General features: G+C 45.2%; 1 protein-coding gene across 7 annotated transcripts in view; it reads left to right on the top strand.

Annotated features, from left to right (window-relative positions):
• BIN1 (bridging integrator 1) overlaps positions 1-14,264 on the top strand; it is a 104,161-nt gene that overhangs the window by 50,510 nt on the left and 39,387 nt on the right. For 4 of the 7 annotated variants that reach the window (XM_065671527.1, XM_065671525.1, XM_065671523.1 and 1 more), the window contains exons 3-7: positions 551-605; positions 1,072-1,166; positions 3,052-3,147; positions 9,999-10,106; positions 12,712-12,804. In XM_065671527.1, coding sequence (XP_065527599.1) covers positions 551-605; positions 1,072-1,166; positions 3,052-3,147; positions 9,999-10,106; positions 12,712-12,804 — 447 coding nt within the window. The remainder of the gene's footprint in view (positions 1-550; positions 606-1,071; positions 1,167-3,051; positions 3,148-9,998; positions 10,107-12,711; positions 12,805-14,264) is intronic. The other 3 variants (XM_065671528.1, XM_065671526.1, XM_065671524.1) reach the window with 1 other exon arrangement.

Genomic DNA, 14,264 nt, shown 5'->3' with positions numbered 1-14,264 from the left:
AAACTAAAGAAAAAGATTATTAACTCTGTATTTGCAAGCCTTGTTGTACAGGACAGTTTAGATGGGATGTTTGGGCAGGTCACAGGTCCCTTGTACCCACTTTGCACTGGGATTTTGGATTGCAGTCTGGCAGGAAACAGTGGTGAGCTAAACTGCTCCCAAACCAGTACAAAATAAATCAATTGTATCTTCTATATCCTGCAGACTCCCTTCAGTTACATTTGTTGCATAGACCCACTGGCCCTTTGCTTATAAACTAAGTGTTGCCCTTAGGACTGTCTCAAGTTGCGTGTTTGAAATCAAAACACTGAAGGTGGCTCTGCTGGGAATTGCAAATCACAGCTTTATTGTTGGTCAAACAGGCCTGCAGGTCACTTACTATAGGCTTACCAAGTCAGATGGCTGTGTGGGTCTCCCTGTTAACATTTGTGTTCATGTGGTCTTAGGGCTCATATGTGGCCCATCTGCAATTAATTTATTAATGCTTGACTCCTTCTTACACTGTCTTTATCTGAGAGAATAACTGATGGTCTTCTCCTTATATTCACAGTCTGAAGGCACGAGGCTGCAGAAGGACCTCCGAACTTACTTGGCTTCCGTGAAAGGTAAGGTCTGTGTAGCAGAGGATTGTTTCTGCTCTAGTGCTTATCTATGCAGTGAGGTTTCTGCAGCTGTCCCCTTCCTGGTGTTTCCTCGGGTGTAAGTTGTAGGAAAGGTCAGCCTTGTCAGGGTGGGTGATCTTTCAGAATCCTTAAGGGCCTCCTGGGATGGAATGGGTGGAATGGGGTTGTGCTTTGATGCCAAACATGTGGTGCTGTCTTACCAGATAGACTGTGATATCTCTTCTGCTAGGGGAGGATGAACACAAAGGATTTGATGTGACTGCATCCTTGGTTCCTTTCTCTCTCTCGTTACCTTCCATCTCTGTGTTGTCAAGGGTCAGACACTCTGTAAGGAAGAGCTTAACATTTGTTATAATCTCTTGTGTCCCAGTTCCTCAGGGTGATGGTTAAACACACTGTGGAGCACATTATTTCCTTGTTTCTGAAGCAGTTCCCTCTTCTTCTCTAGCTATGCATGAGGCCTCCAAGAAGCTGACAGAGTGTCTGCAGGAAGTTTATGAACCAGATTGGCCTGGGAGAGATGACACGAATAAAATAGCAGAGGTAAGACTGTGTCCAGGATGTGGAATTACCAGGCTTGGTCTGTCAGTGGAGATGAGTTATGGAAGATGTGCCTGTGCACCACATTTTTTCAGGCATTCGACTTTGAAAAGAACTGGAAAGATAAGCTCAGCATTGGGAAGAAGGGAAAGCTGAAGGGATGTGGCCTATATTTTTGTCTGTGTAAGACCCTGTTCCCAGATGCTTGAATGCTACGCAGAGCTGTATGCTCACACCCATTAGCAATTTGTTCCCCTTAGAGTGGATGGACAGGGATACAGGATGCCAAGAGAGAGTCAGTAGGGTCAACTGGATGTATTGTTTATGCTCTGTGCAGGAGAAGGGGAAAGCTAAATCTATGGCCAAAGCCTGGTCAGAACAGCCATTGTGTAGCTGCAACAATTTCCCTCTCACAGCAGTACCACCAGCTGCCATATTTTAGTTGCCACCTTGTTTGGCTGAGCCTCATGTCACCCCACCTTGCTGTTCTCATCCCCTGGTGAGGTGATGCCTGTCCAACTTGCCCAGGTATTTTCTGTGGTGCTTAGGGGACAGGCTGTCATGTGACAGCTTGGATCCCCTTTGGCATGTGTGTGTGGTGGGTGCATCAGGAGGCAGGCACCCCCTGCTCTTGCTCAGCTGTTCTGCTGAGCAGCAGCTGTGGCAGTTCAACTCTGTGGATCCATCTGCCATGAGGCTGCAGGACTGGGTTCATCTGCAGCTGTCTATGGCATTGGAGCAGTGGGGAAGGAATAGTGAGGAGAGCAGGAGAAAGATTCTCTCCTTCCCCTGCTTTACCCTGCAGAAAATATCACCTGAAATAACATCTGCATCTTGCTCAGGAAATACTGACTTCAAAGCAGATAAATCAAACGAAACCTGAATGTTTCCAGGTCAATTCTTGCATTAACAGGGAAACTTTCCATTAGGAAGTGCTGTTACAATAAATAATAGAGTTGTAATTCAGCTGGTTTGGCTTCACATTCTCTGTTGGCCTTGTTTCTTCCGGAGCCACTGCGTTGCCTCATGAGAGACTGTCCCTTCAGAGAATTTGAGTCAGAGACGTCAAAGGGAGCATGAGTCCTGAGAATGGAGCTGCTCTGAGGGTCTGCATCCCTCACATCCCCTCCATCCCATGCACACACTGGTTGTTTTTCTCTCTTTCAGGTAAAGACAGGCAGGAGAAAAGTGTTATTATGACAAAAAAACCCAACCCTCACACCAAAAAACCAAACCAAAACAAAAACCCAACAAACAACCCACCCTACCAAAAGATCCCAACCAAACAACAACAACAAAATCCCTTATAAGATGGGGATTTTTCCTAAATGGTTTAGCCACAAACCTTTGTTCCAGTGAAAAAACGGAAGGGGGGGAAATTTCCAGCTACTACGAGGTGTTGATGGGAAGTTACTGTGCCTGAGATAAAATGAAGGATAAAGCTGCACAGTTTAGGGTGCAAGCCTTGAACGTGACCTCCATTGGGCTGTGGAGGAAGTGGTGTGAGGGTTGAAGACTGCTAGATTAGCTCTCTGTTAATTGTTCATTATCCTCCAAAAAACTCTGTTGTATTGAAAAGCAAAATGGTGCCTTCCATTGTATGGGCTTGAGCTAGCACTAGGGTGAAAAGACAGGTCTTCAAAAGGAAGGTTCATGGAGGATGCTGTGTCCTTAGGAGAGGTCACCTGAATTAGCATCATCAGGCTTTTTTCTCTGTTTTTACATTTCTGGCATGACCTCTGTTTTCAACCAACTTCTCTGGTCCTTGGTTTTTTAAATGGCTATTTCTTAAGAGCTCTGGGGGACTGAAATTGTTGACTGTAGCACTCAAGAATTAAAATAGAAATGTTGTTTTCTTAATAACTATTTTACTACTTTTGTTTTTCAGAACAATGATCTCCTCTGGACAGATTTCCATCAGAAGCTGGTGGATCAGGCGCTCCTGACTATGGATACGTACCTTGGCCAATTTCCTGATATTAAAGTAAGTTTATCTTTAAATGTTTTGATCTAGAGAGTCACAGCAGGTGAAACCTCATTAGAATTTCTTGCGTCCCCATCTTCTTTAGGTGGATGTTTGTGCTGTGCTGCTGCAAGCTCTCCTTTTAGAGCAGCCAAGATCTCCATGGCACTGGGTCATGTGAATGAATATGTTATGTTTTCATTTTGGGCATAAAATGAGTGCGAAGAATCCAGGGGAAGGATGCTGAAAAGAAAACGAAAGTGCCGAACAGGAGGATTCGTAAAATTCCCTATTGTATCAGAGTGCTGGAAGGCAGTGTCAGCAATAACTCAAAAGCTCAGTCTCTCTTTTTGATGCTTTGTCTTTTTTTAGTTTCCTTGTAAGCACAAAGCATGGAGTAAGCAATTAGTGACAAGTGTGCTTTATAAGTAGAGGCTGGTGTGGAAGGCAGATTTCTGTGTGTTCCCTGAAGTCTTGCTGTGCATATAACTAGCTTTTTACAGGGAGGGGGGAATGCTGGATAGACATCTTTTTGACCTGGGTTTGAGTGATGTCCTATGAGCTTCCCTTCACCCACAGTTATCTTCTCTCCATTCATTTTGAGAAGGTTATGCAGGAAATGTCTTCACCATATGGAAACACTAGTAATGATATCACCATATGGAAAGTATCAGCTTGGCTACATCCCAGTGAAAACAACCCTTTCCCCACCACATGTCTCTTAAAACGTTCGTCAATATTTGTTGCTTCAGGAGGCCTGTGCTGTATCAAAGCGGGGCAGGTCACAGGCTTGTAAAATGAGCCCTGAACAGCAGTGTTCCGGCCTTCTGGGACTCCTTGTTCATGCTTCATTTTTTCGGCCTCTTCTGCCCCTGGAAGTCTGAAGTGGGAAAGGGCAAAGAGGCTTGCTGTTGCTTTCCACCCGCTCACGACTGTAAAGCTGATCGCTCCCTCTAGTGTGATGCCATGTTCCTCAATTAGCAGTGCAGAGGCTCATGCACTTTTTAGGCTTGCTGTAAACTCGGACTTCTGCACTGCTTCAAGTCCATATCACATTTTACCAGCCTTGTCAGCTGTGCATGGGGTCACCTCAGAGTGTCACTTTTTTCCATGCTGAATATGTTCTCATGGCCCTTGTTCTCATGGGGGATTTCAACCACCCTGACATCTGTTGGAACGATGGCACTGCACAGCACAAGCAATCCAGGAGGTTCCTCGATTGTGTGGAAGACAACTTCCTTCTGCAAGTAATAGAGGAGCCGACAAGGAGAGGTGCCATGCTTGACCTTGGGCTCACCAACAGGGAAGGGCTTGTTGAGAATGTGGTACTCCAGGGCAGCCTTGGGTGCAGCGATCACGAGATGGTCGAATTTGAGATCCCCAGGACAGTGAGAAGAGCGTGTAGCAAGCTCACTGCCCTGGACTTCAAAAGAGCAGACTTTGGCCTCTTCAGGAGCCTGCTTAGTAAGGTTCCATGGGATATAGCCCCGGAGGGCAGGGGGGCCCAAGACTGTTGGTTGATATTCAAGGATCACCTGCTACAAGCTCAGGAGTGCTGCATCCCAACTAGAAGGAAGTGCAGCAGGAGGGCCAGGAGACCTCCTTGGATGGATAAGGAGCTGCTGAGGAAAATTCAAAGGAAAAAAGAGGCTTATAAAAGGTGGAAGCAAGGACAGGCGGCCTGGAAAAAATACAAGGATGTTGTCTGGGAAGCTAGGGACCAGGTTAGGAAGGCTAAGGCCCAGTTAGAATTTAACTTAGCCAGGGATGTTAAGGATAATAGGAAGGGATTCTACAGGTATGTAGCAAACAAAAAACAGACTAGGGACAAAATAGGCCCCCTGAGGAAGCTTTTGGGAGAACTGGCTACACAGGATTTGGAGAAGGCTGAGGTTCTGAATGACTTCTTTGCCTCGGTCTTCACTGGCAAAGGCTCTGACTGCACCACCCAGGTCTTAGAAAGTAGTTGCAGGGCCTGTGAGAATGAAGACCTTGGGCCCACTGTAGGAGAGGATCTGGTTCGAGACCATCTTAAAAATCTGAACGCGCACAAGTCCGTGGGACCTGATGGAATCCATCCGCGGGTCCTGAAGGAGCTGGCGAATGAAGTTGCTAAGCCACTGGCCATCGTATTTGAAAAATCATGGCAGTCAGGTGAACTTCCCGACAACTGGAAAAAGGGAAATATAACCCCCATTTTCAAGAAGGGGAAAATGGAAGACCCGGGGAATTACAGACCAGTCAGTCTCACCTCTGTGCCTGGCAAAATCTTGGAGTGGATTCTCCTGGAAGTCATGCTAAGGCACATGAAAAACAACAAGGTGCTTGGTGACAGCCAGCATGGCTTCACTAAGGGGAAATCCTGCCTGACCAATTTGGTGGCCTTCTATGATGGGGCTACAGAATTGGTGGATAAGAGTAAAGCAGTTGATGTCATCTACCTGGACTTGTGCAAAGCGTTTGACACTGTCCCACACGACATCCTCTCTAAATTGGAGAGACATCAATTTGATGGATGGACCACTCGGTGGATAAAGAACTGGCTGGATGGCCGCACACAAAGAGTTGTGGTCAATGGCTCGATGTCCGGCTGGAGACCAGTAACGAGTGGTGTCCCTTAGGGATGGGTGTTGGGGCCAGTCTTGTTTAACATCTTCATCGCTGACATGGACAGTGGGATTGAGTGTGCCCTCCGCAAGTTTGCCGATGACACCAAGCTGTGTGGTCCGGTTGATACGCTGGAGGGAAGGGATGCCATCCAGAGGGACCTTGACACGCTTGTGAGGTGGGCTGATGCCAACCTTATGAAGTTCAACCACGACAAGTGCAAGGTCGTACAGCTGGGTCAGAGCAATCCCAGGCACAGCTAAAGGTTGGGCAAAGATGAGATTCAGAGCGGCCCTGCGGAGAAGGACTTGGGGGTGCTGGTCGATGAGAAAATGAACATGAGCCGGCTTCAGTGTGCGCTCGCAGCCCAGAAAGCCAACCGTGAGACCTCACCTGGAGTATTGTGTGCAGTTCTGGTGTCCTCAACATAAAAAGGACATGGAATTGCTGGAACAAGTCTAGAGGAGGGCCACGAGGATGATCAGGGCAGTGGAGCACCTCCCATATGAAGATAGGCTGAGGAAGTTGGGGCTGTTGAGCCTGGAGAAGAGAAGGCTGCGTGGAGACCTCATAACAGCCTTCCAGTATCTGAAGGGGGCCTATGGGGATGCTGGGGAGGAACTCTTCGTCAGGGACTGTAGTGACAGGACAAGGGGTAATGGGTTAAAACTTAAACAGGGGAAGTTTAAATTGGATATAAGGAGGAAATTCTTTCCTGTTAGGGTGGTGAGACACTGGAATCGGTTGCCCAGGGAGGTTGTGAGTGCTCCATCCCTGGCGGTGTTCAAGGCCAGGTTGGATGAAGCCTTGTGTGGGATGGTTTAGTGTGAGATGTCCCTGTCCATGGCAGGGGGGTTGGAACTAGATGATCTTGAGGTCCTTTCCAACCCTAACTATTCTATGATTCTATGATTCTATATCTTTATGATTTCTGCTTGGGTCCCACTGAGGCTTTATGGTGATATTTTAAAAGGAGTGCAAGGCTGGGACAACTCAAATTCCACCAGAACTTGAGGTGTTAAATACTGAGCTCCTGTGGATCCTTTCTGACTTCTGAATGGGCCACTAACGTATTATGACTAATGTTCTTAGTCTTCAGATAATGCTCTAGAAAATGGGAAGTTAAAGCAGTTTTATGCACAGTTTTAAGTCATGTTTTAAAGAGAACACTACTCACTTCTCCTTCACTTCCTAAAATAATTGAGAATTTGACTTTCTCTCGGTTCCTACAATAAGATATAGGTGTATTTCACGACAGTTGCCTATTTGTTTAAAATGGACTTTCAGTGGTAGGACTTAAAAAAGGTCAGTATGTTTTTATTGCTAATTCAGCTGGATCCATCATCCTCCTTACCCCAGAGCAGTCAGAAGTACTCAAACCAAGAGGTGGCTTAGATTTTCTTCAATTGGTAGAAACTCTTTTTAAGTGCTGTTGTTGAAAGTTGCCACAGTCGTATAAAAGTGTAGTTTGGCTTCATGTGAGGAATTAGAGTTCCTGAGGTTGGAAACCCCATTCTTATGTGATTAACAGAATATTTGAAGAGTTTTTCTGTTGTTGTGGTAATAGTTTGTAGTTTGTTTACTTGTTTGTTTTTTTCCACAGAAGCAAATTTCCTGCTTTTCCTGTAATTCTGTGATACTGAAAGAGGATTTATGGAGAAAAGATGATTTTGATTTAGTTCTGCGAATGCCTGTTTTTTGTTAATGGCTGAATAATTCAAATCTGTGATGAGTTAGATCATGTGTGTATTTTTTGTTAAATTCAAACATAGTCTGAATTCTTCTTCACTTGAGTGTCTGGAAACATTACTTTGAATTTTTTTATAATTGCAATGGGATTCACAGCAGGAATGTGAAAACATAGCATTCCTTTAATAAGGAATTTCTATAAGTTAAAGGAAATAATTTTTAAATGTTGGGTGAGGAGGGGTCAACAAAGAGTATCTTTATTGAAAAATGGGAATGCAAAGAGTATTTTATCCTTTCTTTGCAAGTCAGTATCTGTAATTTCTTAGAGCAGGACTCTTGCATCATCTGTAATATTTTTGAGTAAGTTTTTGGTTGAGGTTGCAGAGTACACAGTAAGAATACAGGTCTCTGTAGCAAGCCCAGAGAAGATAAACCATAATCCAAGTTCTGAATAGCTGTGGACTGGCTATTTTCTCTCTTGCAATGAAACTGGTACCCTGTTTCAGTAGGTTTAGATATAAGGGAGGGCGGAGAAGTGCTTTCTGGTGGGTGGGTGGGTGGTTGGTTGGTTTGTTTATTTAAAGGAAGCTCCAGTTAAGATGAATTTGTTGCAAAGCAGCAAACTCTGTTGTTCAGGTTTTACCATCAGATGGTGGTAGGTGGCTGCAGCTATCCTTGAGTCATACATGGAAACTACCCTGCAGCCTTCCTGGACCGGGCTGTCCCATTCGTGCCATCACAGGCAGTGTGGTCAGTTACTCCAGGAGGACTTGCATGCAGCATTTCCACGTACTCTAGTAGGAATACGAGGGTGAGGCGTAGAAGATTAGGGGCTGCAAAAAAGGGCAGGAGTGACCTTATTTGAGAGATGGCTGACATTCAATCAACTCCCTGGTGGGGTGGCAGGAAAACCTGAAACTGGAGGTTTGCTGTGTCAGAGGTGGGCAAAACTCCATCTGTCTCTACCAGTCTGATCTAAGGGAAAAATTCCAGCTCCTGAATCCCAGATCTGACCATGTGTTTTATCTAACGTGAGTGTAAAATGCACCAACTGCCATCTCAGAGACTGTCCCTCTCTGACATCCTGTCTCAGTGCCAGACTGGCAGCATGATGTCTGAGAGGTGTCTTCTAGGGACCTTGATTGCGGAGTGGCTCAGCTTCTTTGTGATTCCTCTCTCAGAGTGAGCTGAACGCTTTGAAGTCAGTTTGGGTGTGCGTGTGGCTGAGATCCTGCAGATCTGCTGTGACTCACACAGAGCTGCACCAGCGCTTGCTGTAAGTGCAGAGGAGCATGTGTGGGAGACGTGCAAACTGGTCCCAGCTGGTCTGGCAGAGATCAGCTCTGAGTGTGGTTTTGCAGCTTATCTGCAGAAGCCTAGGGAGAGAAACCGCATCTCCCTGCCAAGTGCAGTGGAGGGAGAAAGGATTTTGCTTTTGCAAGTAAATCCCAATGCTGATTCTTCATCTTGCACTTTCAATTTCTCTGGGTGCTGTGGTTAATTAAAACCCCTCCTGGCTCCTTGCCATTTGATGTCACTCCAGTTCTCCAGCCTGTCTCTAGACTGCTGATCGCTGATGCTGGACAGGGCTCTTCGAGCTGGGATGTGCTAGGGTCAGGCTGGGAAGACCTGTGCTCCAACTCAGATAGTCAGGGGTGTTTGTAGGAAGTCGGGGTGGCAAGGGTCTAAGGGGAATGGGTAGATCTTAAAACAGGGCAGCCCAGTGGGCCTGAGCCTCGCCAAGATGAAACTGCTGGGGAAGAGAGCCAGAGGCATCTCAGATGAAGGCTAATGAAGGATCTGGCCACAGGCCTAACTGTCTATTTTGGATTCTCACCCGTGGACTTGTCAGAACTCCATTCGTGAGCACGAGCCTGGTACACAGTCGGCTCCTACCTTGTGTTTGTTAAGGTTTCATTGTGTCTTGCCTATTAGTGACACAGCGCTACAGATTTCCCCTTGCACTTCTCTTGCTTAACAGCTAAGTTACAGTGGACCACTGCCCATGGCTGCGGTCACTTACGTCTGGACCTCCTGTTGCAGGATCCAAAATGCTGTCCTGGGTGTATACTAAGCACATCGATGAGTGCCTTTGCTATGCTGGCAGAAGAAATTTCTTCTTTTGTTGAACTTAACCTTTTGAGCGCCCATTTGAACCAGGGCTGTGAGTTGGTTAGTTAGAGTCTGTCTGCAGTCCTCATGAGGCCCTGAAAATGATGAAGCAGGTGCCCGCAGGATGCAGGCACATGGGGAGGCTTAGGAAGCAGTGGAGCTACAGTCCTGAAAACATTACTTGCACTCAGAAAAGTGGCCTGCTGTTGGTTGGATCCTATTGCTTTCAGTGGCTGGGTCTGCTCTCCTCCTGAGGAGCTCCCTCTAGGATAGTGGCTGCCACAGTGGCCCCCAGGGCCACCTCTCTGTGCAGCCTGTGTGGAGTATCCAGCAAGTATCCTTGCATGGGTAAGAGCATGGGGTTCTCTGGAAGTTGGATGAAGGGAAAAGATATTTTCCTGAGAAGCTTTGTGTTTTTCGCTGCTGGGGAAGATTGTCACAATTCTTTTCTCTATCCTTTTTAGTCTCGTATAGCGAAGCGAGGGCGGAAGCTGGTGGATTATGACAGTGCTAGACACCACTTTGAAGCCCTGCAAACTGCAAAGAAGAAGGATGAAACCAAAATTGCAAAGGTAAAGCAAGCAGAAGGATGTGGAGCCGTCCTTTCCCCTTGGGAGGTCTGAATTTGCCTACTGACCAGGTTTTAAGTGCACCTGTACCTCTTGACTGTTTTTATAGAATCATTTAGGTTCAAAAGGACTTCTAAGATCACTGAAGTGTCATGAATTGGTGACATTTTGCTAGGTATTTCCTTCTCATGTGTTTAGTTCTACCAGAAGTCAGGATGGTCTCTGTTGTACTGGTTCAGACCCACCATCATCAGTCTGCATCTCTCGGTGGCCAAGGCCTAGGCATGCTTGGTCAGATGTTGCAGGACCAGTAACTTCTGTCAGAAAAGCCTGTGTGCCTCTGGAGGAAGCAAAACCTTGCAATGTCCCTGAGAAATTTTCTGGTTTGTCTGCTTCCTGGGGATCTGTCTCCTCATCTAAGAGCAGTGGTGAGAGTGTTTGGTTGCTTGAGGTTGGTTGTGTTTGTGAAGTCCTCTAATATACTGGGACAGTGCGAGTTACAAGTTCATAGGTGGAAATGCACCCTATGCACACTTGATGGCTTGCTCTTTTGTCCAATGGTCACAATTTCTGGATAACAAATATGTCTAAAAGCAGAAAAACAAGAGATTTCTCTTGTCAGGGTGTGATTTCTTTCATGTCTGAAGAGCTTGATCCAGGGTTAATCACAGAGCGTGCCCAACATGCAAGTGAAATATTTTATTTTTAATTAAAATAAGTTCATTAAAAAGAAAATCTATATTTTTATTTTAAATGTTGCTGAATAAATAGTGTTAACTTTGTTCTAGAGGAGATGCGTGGTTCAAATACCTGACCAGAAAATCAGCTGTGGATTATTCATATATCCTGCATGGATCTGAGCCCACTGTGCTCTGTTCCACAGGACAGGTCTTGACACAGCAGAACAGTCCAAGGCTGGAGAGACATCTTTAATTCTCTTGGATGAGGGCCATGGCTTATCAATACTGTTCAGGCTAGAACCAGTGCAAGAAAGAGCGAGCCTGGATCTGTATCTTCTGAATAGGCTGAGAAAAAGTGCCAACTTTTTGCTTAGAGTTATTTCTGGTAGGAGGAAATATGTGCTATGTGAGAGACACTTGTGCTTCTCTTGCATAAGAAGTAAAGGTGGATCTCTCCCTTGAGCAAAAAACATACATCTAATGGCCACAGTACTTTTATTTTTAAGCTGCAAGTTATCAGTCATCCACTCACTCACTGCATGCTCTGTGATAAACCTTGACAGACAAAGGGGAAAGAGATTGATGGCTCAGTTGTCATTGTATCATTTATGTGGCAAAGCAAGTCTTGGTTCTGTATGCAAGGCATGAGGCCCAGCTGGTTGTGCCTTCTGTTCAAAGCACTTCACTGTGTCTGGGGATAAGAGCAGAATTCCCCCAGGGTGTGGTATTGTTATTGGTCTGTGCCTGTGGGATCTTTACTGCAGTGGAAATGTTTTTTGTAGGAATTAAGCTACTCAGGTTGGTACCTGGTGATCTGCAATGCAAGAGGCTGGCCAACTTCGTAATTGCTGCATTTGCTCGCATTGCCCCAGATGCTCACATAAGATGTTATTAACAAGGGATTGTTTGTTGCTCTTTTGGTAAAGTATGAAGAACTGCAGTTTGAAATGTTGATATTTAAGAGTTGGTCCTCTGTTCCTGATTCAGCCTCAGTACTTGATCGGAGTCTTCTTGTTAGCCAAAATGTGCACTGAATCAGATCTTTCCACCTCTGTGCTTCAAGCCATAAGCTCATGTATGGAATACTATGTGATACATTGCACTGTCCTGATCCTGTAAAGATAGGAGCAGTGAGTGTCTGAAAGTTACGTATGTATGTTCTTCCCAGGTTTCACAGCCCAGCCTGAGATCTCACACTTGTGGGGAAGCTTATCTCTCCGTTCCGTGACTGTGATTTTGCTTTTGTGACCTTTGAAGTAGAGTTGTTCCAGTGTAAGGCACTTTGGTATATGATGAAAGGTTTCTGGGAAAAAGAAATCATGTTTATGACACAGCATACAAGCGGGAACTGACCTGATTAATGTTTCATAGTATAGTAACAGAAACAGTAATGCTAATACCTTTTGGAGCTATATGGTCTCTTTTTTTTTTTTTTTTTCTCTGATATATGGATGTTCTTTTCCCACCCAGGACTCCTGCCACTTTTTGCTAAACTCACAACCTGCCATTAAAATAAAGCACTGTGGACTTTCAGCTGTTGCATGCAAATAATTACAATGGTTAATTAATCCTGACCTCTCTTCAAGGAGCTCCCACTTCACAGCCATGACTTGGAGTAGGGTTGTCTGTGTGCTAGGACACTAACAACTGTATCTGTTGCTCTTTGCAGCTGTCTGGCTGGTCTTCCATATCCCAGCCCACACTGGAGCATTAATTACTGCTAAACTTGGCATGCTTCAAAGGATTCGTAACCAATCGGTCCTGGGATGTTTGTTTTTGTTCTTGCCTTGGTGATACTGATTTGACCCAGCCTCTAAATACACTCTTTGTTGTGACTTTAATTTTTTTCAGCCTAAAAGATACATGTTTGTCTCTCTCTTGTTCTCTGTTTATTTTTTCTTTTCATTCAAACATGCTCCCTTCCCCAGCCTGTTTCGCTGCTTGAGAAAGCTGCCCCTCAGTGGTGCCAAGGGAAGCTACAAGCTCACCTCGTTGCGCAAACTAATCTGCTCCGAAATCAGGTGACTGCTGATCTACCTGGCTGTAACCCTGCATGTGCTATTTTGGGCTCTAGAATATACCATGCAACTAATCTCTAGGCAACGTTCACTCTAGTCCTGTCTGAGTGTGTCCTTGATACTCCTGAGCCACAGTGGTCACGTGGAAGTTGCTGACCACATAAGTAAATTTGTGCCTGCTCTATTGATATCTAATCAGGTGTGTTAATCCTGAGATTGGCTTCTGCATTTGTGCTGTTGAGTAAACCCAGAAAAAAACAACAACAACAATCCATTGCTTTAAAGCAATTTCTATGGCTGCTGCATAGTTTTCTGACTGTATTGCAACTTTATCCTGTGGTAAAATCAAAGTTTCTAAAATGTGCACAATCCTGGCTTTCATAGTCTAAAAGAGCCATTTCCACACATGCAGAATAATTTCAACCTGCATAGGAGAAATGCAGAACTTGGCTGAATGTTTAGATTCTAGCATCTTGAGGGACATGAGGGCAGCCCAGAGAGACTACAGGGGCTAAGAATTTCAGTCCTGCTAGCACAGGAGAAGCTTCCTGATGAAATCTCCCTTGGTATTTACCTTGGAACTCTTTAAGGGATAAGAAGGAGCTGACATACAACAGTCAGAAAGAAATGCTTTCAATGGGCAAGGGAAAGTAAATCATTACCCAGACTGGGAGAGTGCCAGTTACCTGCTCACAAGTTCCTGGTGTGCTCATCTGTTCTTATTCAAATGCTCCTGAATTTTCACATTCCTAGTCAGTGAATGATTTGTGGTTTAGAAACACTAAATCACTCTCACCTTACAAAGCACCTGGACTTTTCACAGTCAGTTTATAATCAGGGAAAAGACTAGATTACCACATCAATAAAGCCTGGGGAAAGAACACCTGTTAACAGTCCTGTTTAAGACGCATAGCAAAGGGAGGAAGTATGTATTCATTCTTGATTGAAGGGAGGATGACATTTGGCAGGCTGCCTCGGGGTTTTCCTGTGCCTCAGCTGGAGTGCTGGGAGCAACCTGTGTGGCTGTTGTTCTTGACAGCTCTGTTTGCCTGGTGATATTTCTGGAGAACTAGGAAGCAGGCATGGGAAGTTTCTCAAGCCTCAGATAAATAAATCAGCTCATGGGTGCATTTTTCCTCTTCTCAGACTGGTTGGGGTGACTGGGAGGAAAACCAGTGCTCACAGATTGCTTGGAGAAACAGTACCCACGAGTGCTCCCTCGTCCATTATGCTCTGATCTTTGACAGGCTACAGAGTCATTTGATAATTTCACTGTACTGGCTGACTTTGCCCTAGAGCAAGGGGGTATATAATCTTTTGACCTGCTGTGTTGCAGGGGTGTTAACCTCCTGCTGCATGGCTTTAATATCTTCAGTCACCCCAGATATTTTCAAATCAAGTTTAAGTCCTCGTTTAAGCTTTTCCTCCTTCATTCTTGAGCTAAATAGTACTATTGCCATCCT

The sequence above is a fragment of the Lathamus discolor genome, chromosome 3 (genome assembly GCF_037157495.1).
Source record: "Lathamus discolor isolate bLatDis1 chromosome 3, bLatDis1.hap1, whole genome shotgun sequence".
In the NCBI taxonomy this organism is placed as follows: domain Eukaryota; kingdom Metazoa; phylum Chordata; class Aves; order Psittaciformes; family Psittacidae; genus Lathamus; species Lathamus discolor.
This window is presented reverse-complemented; position numbering and strand designations above follow the sequence as displayed.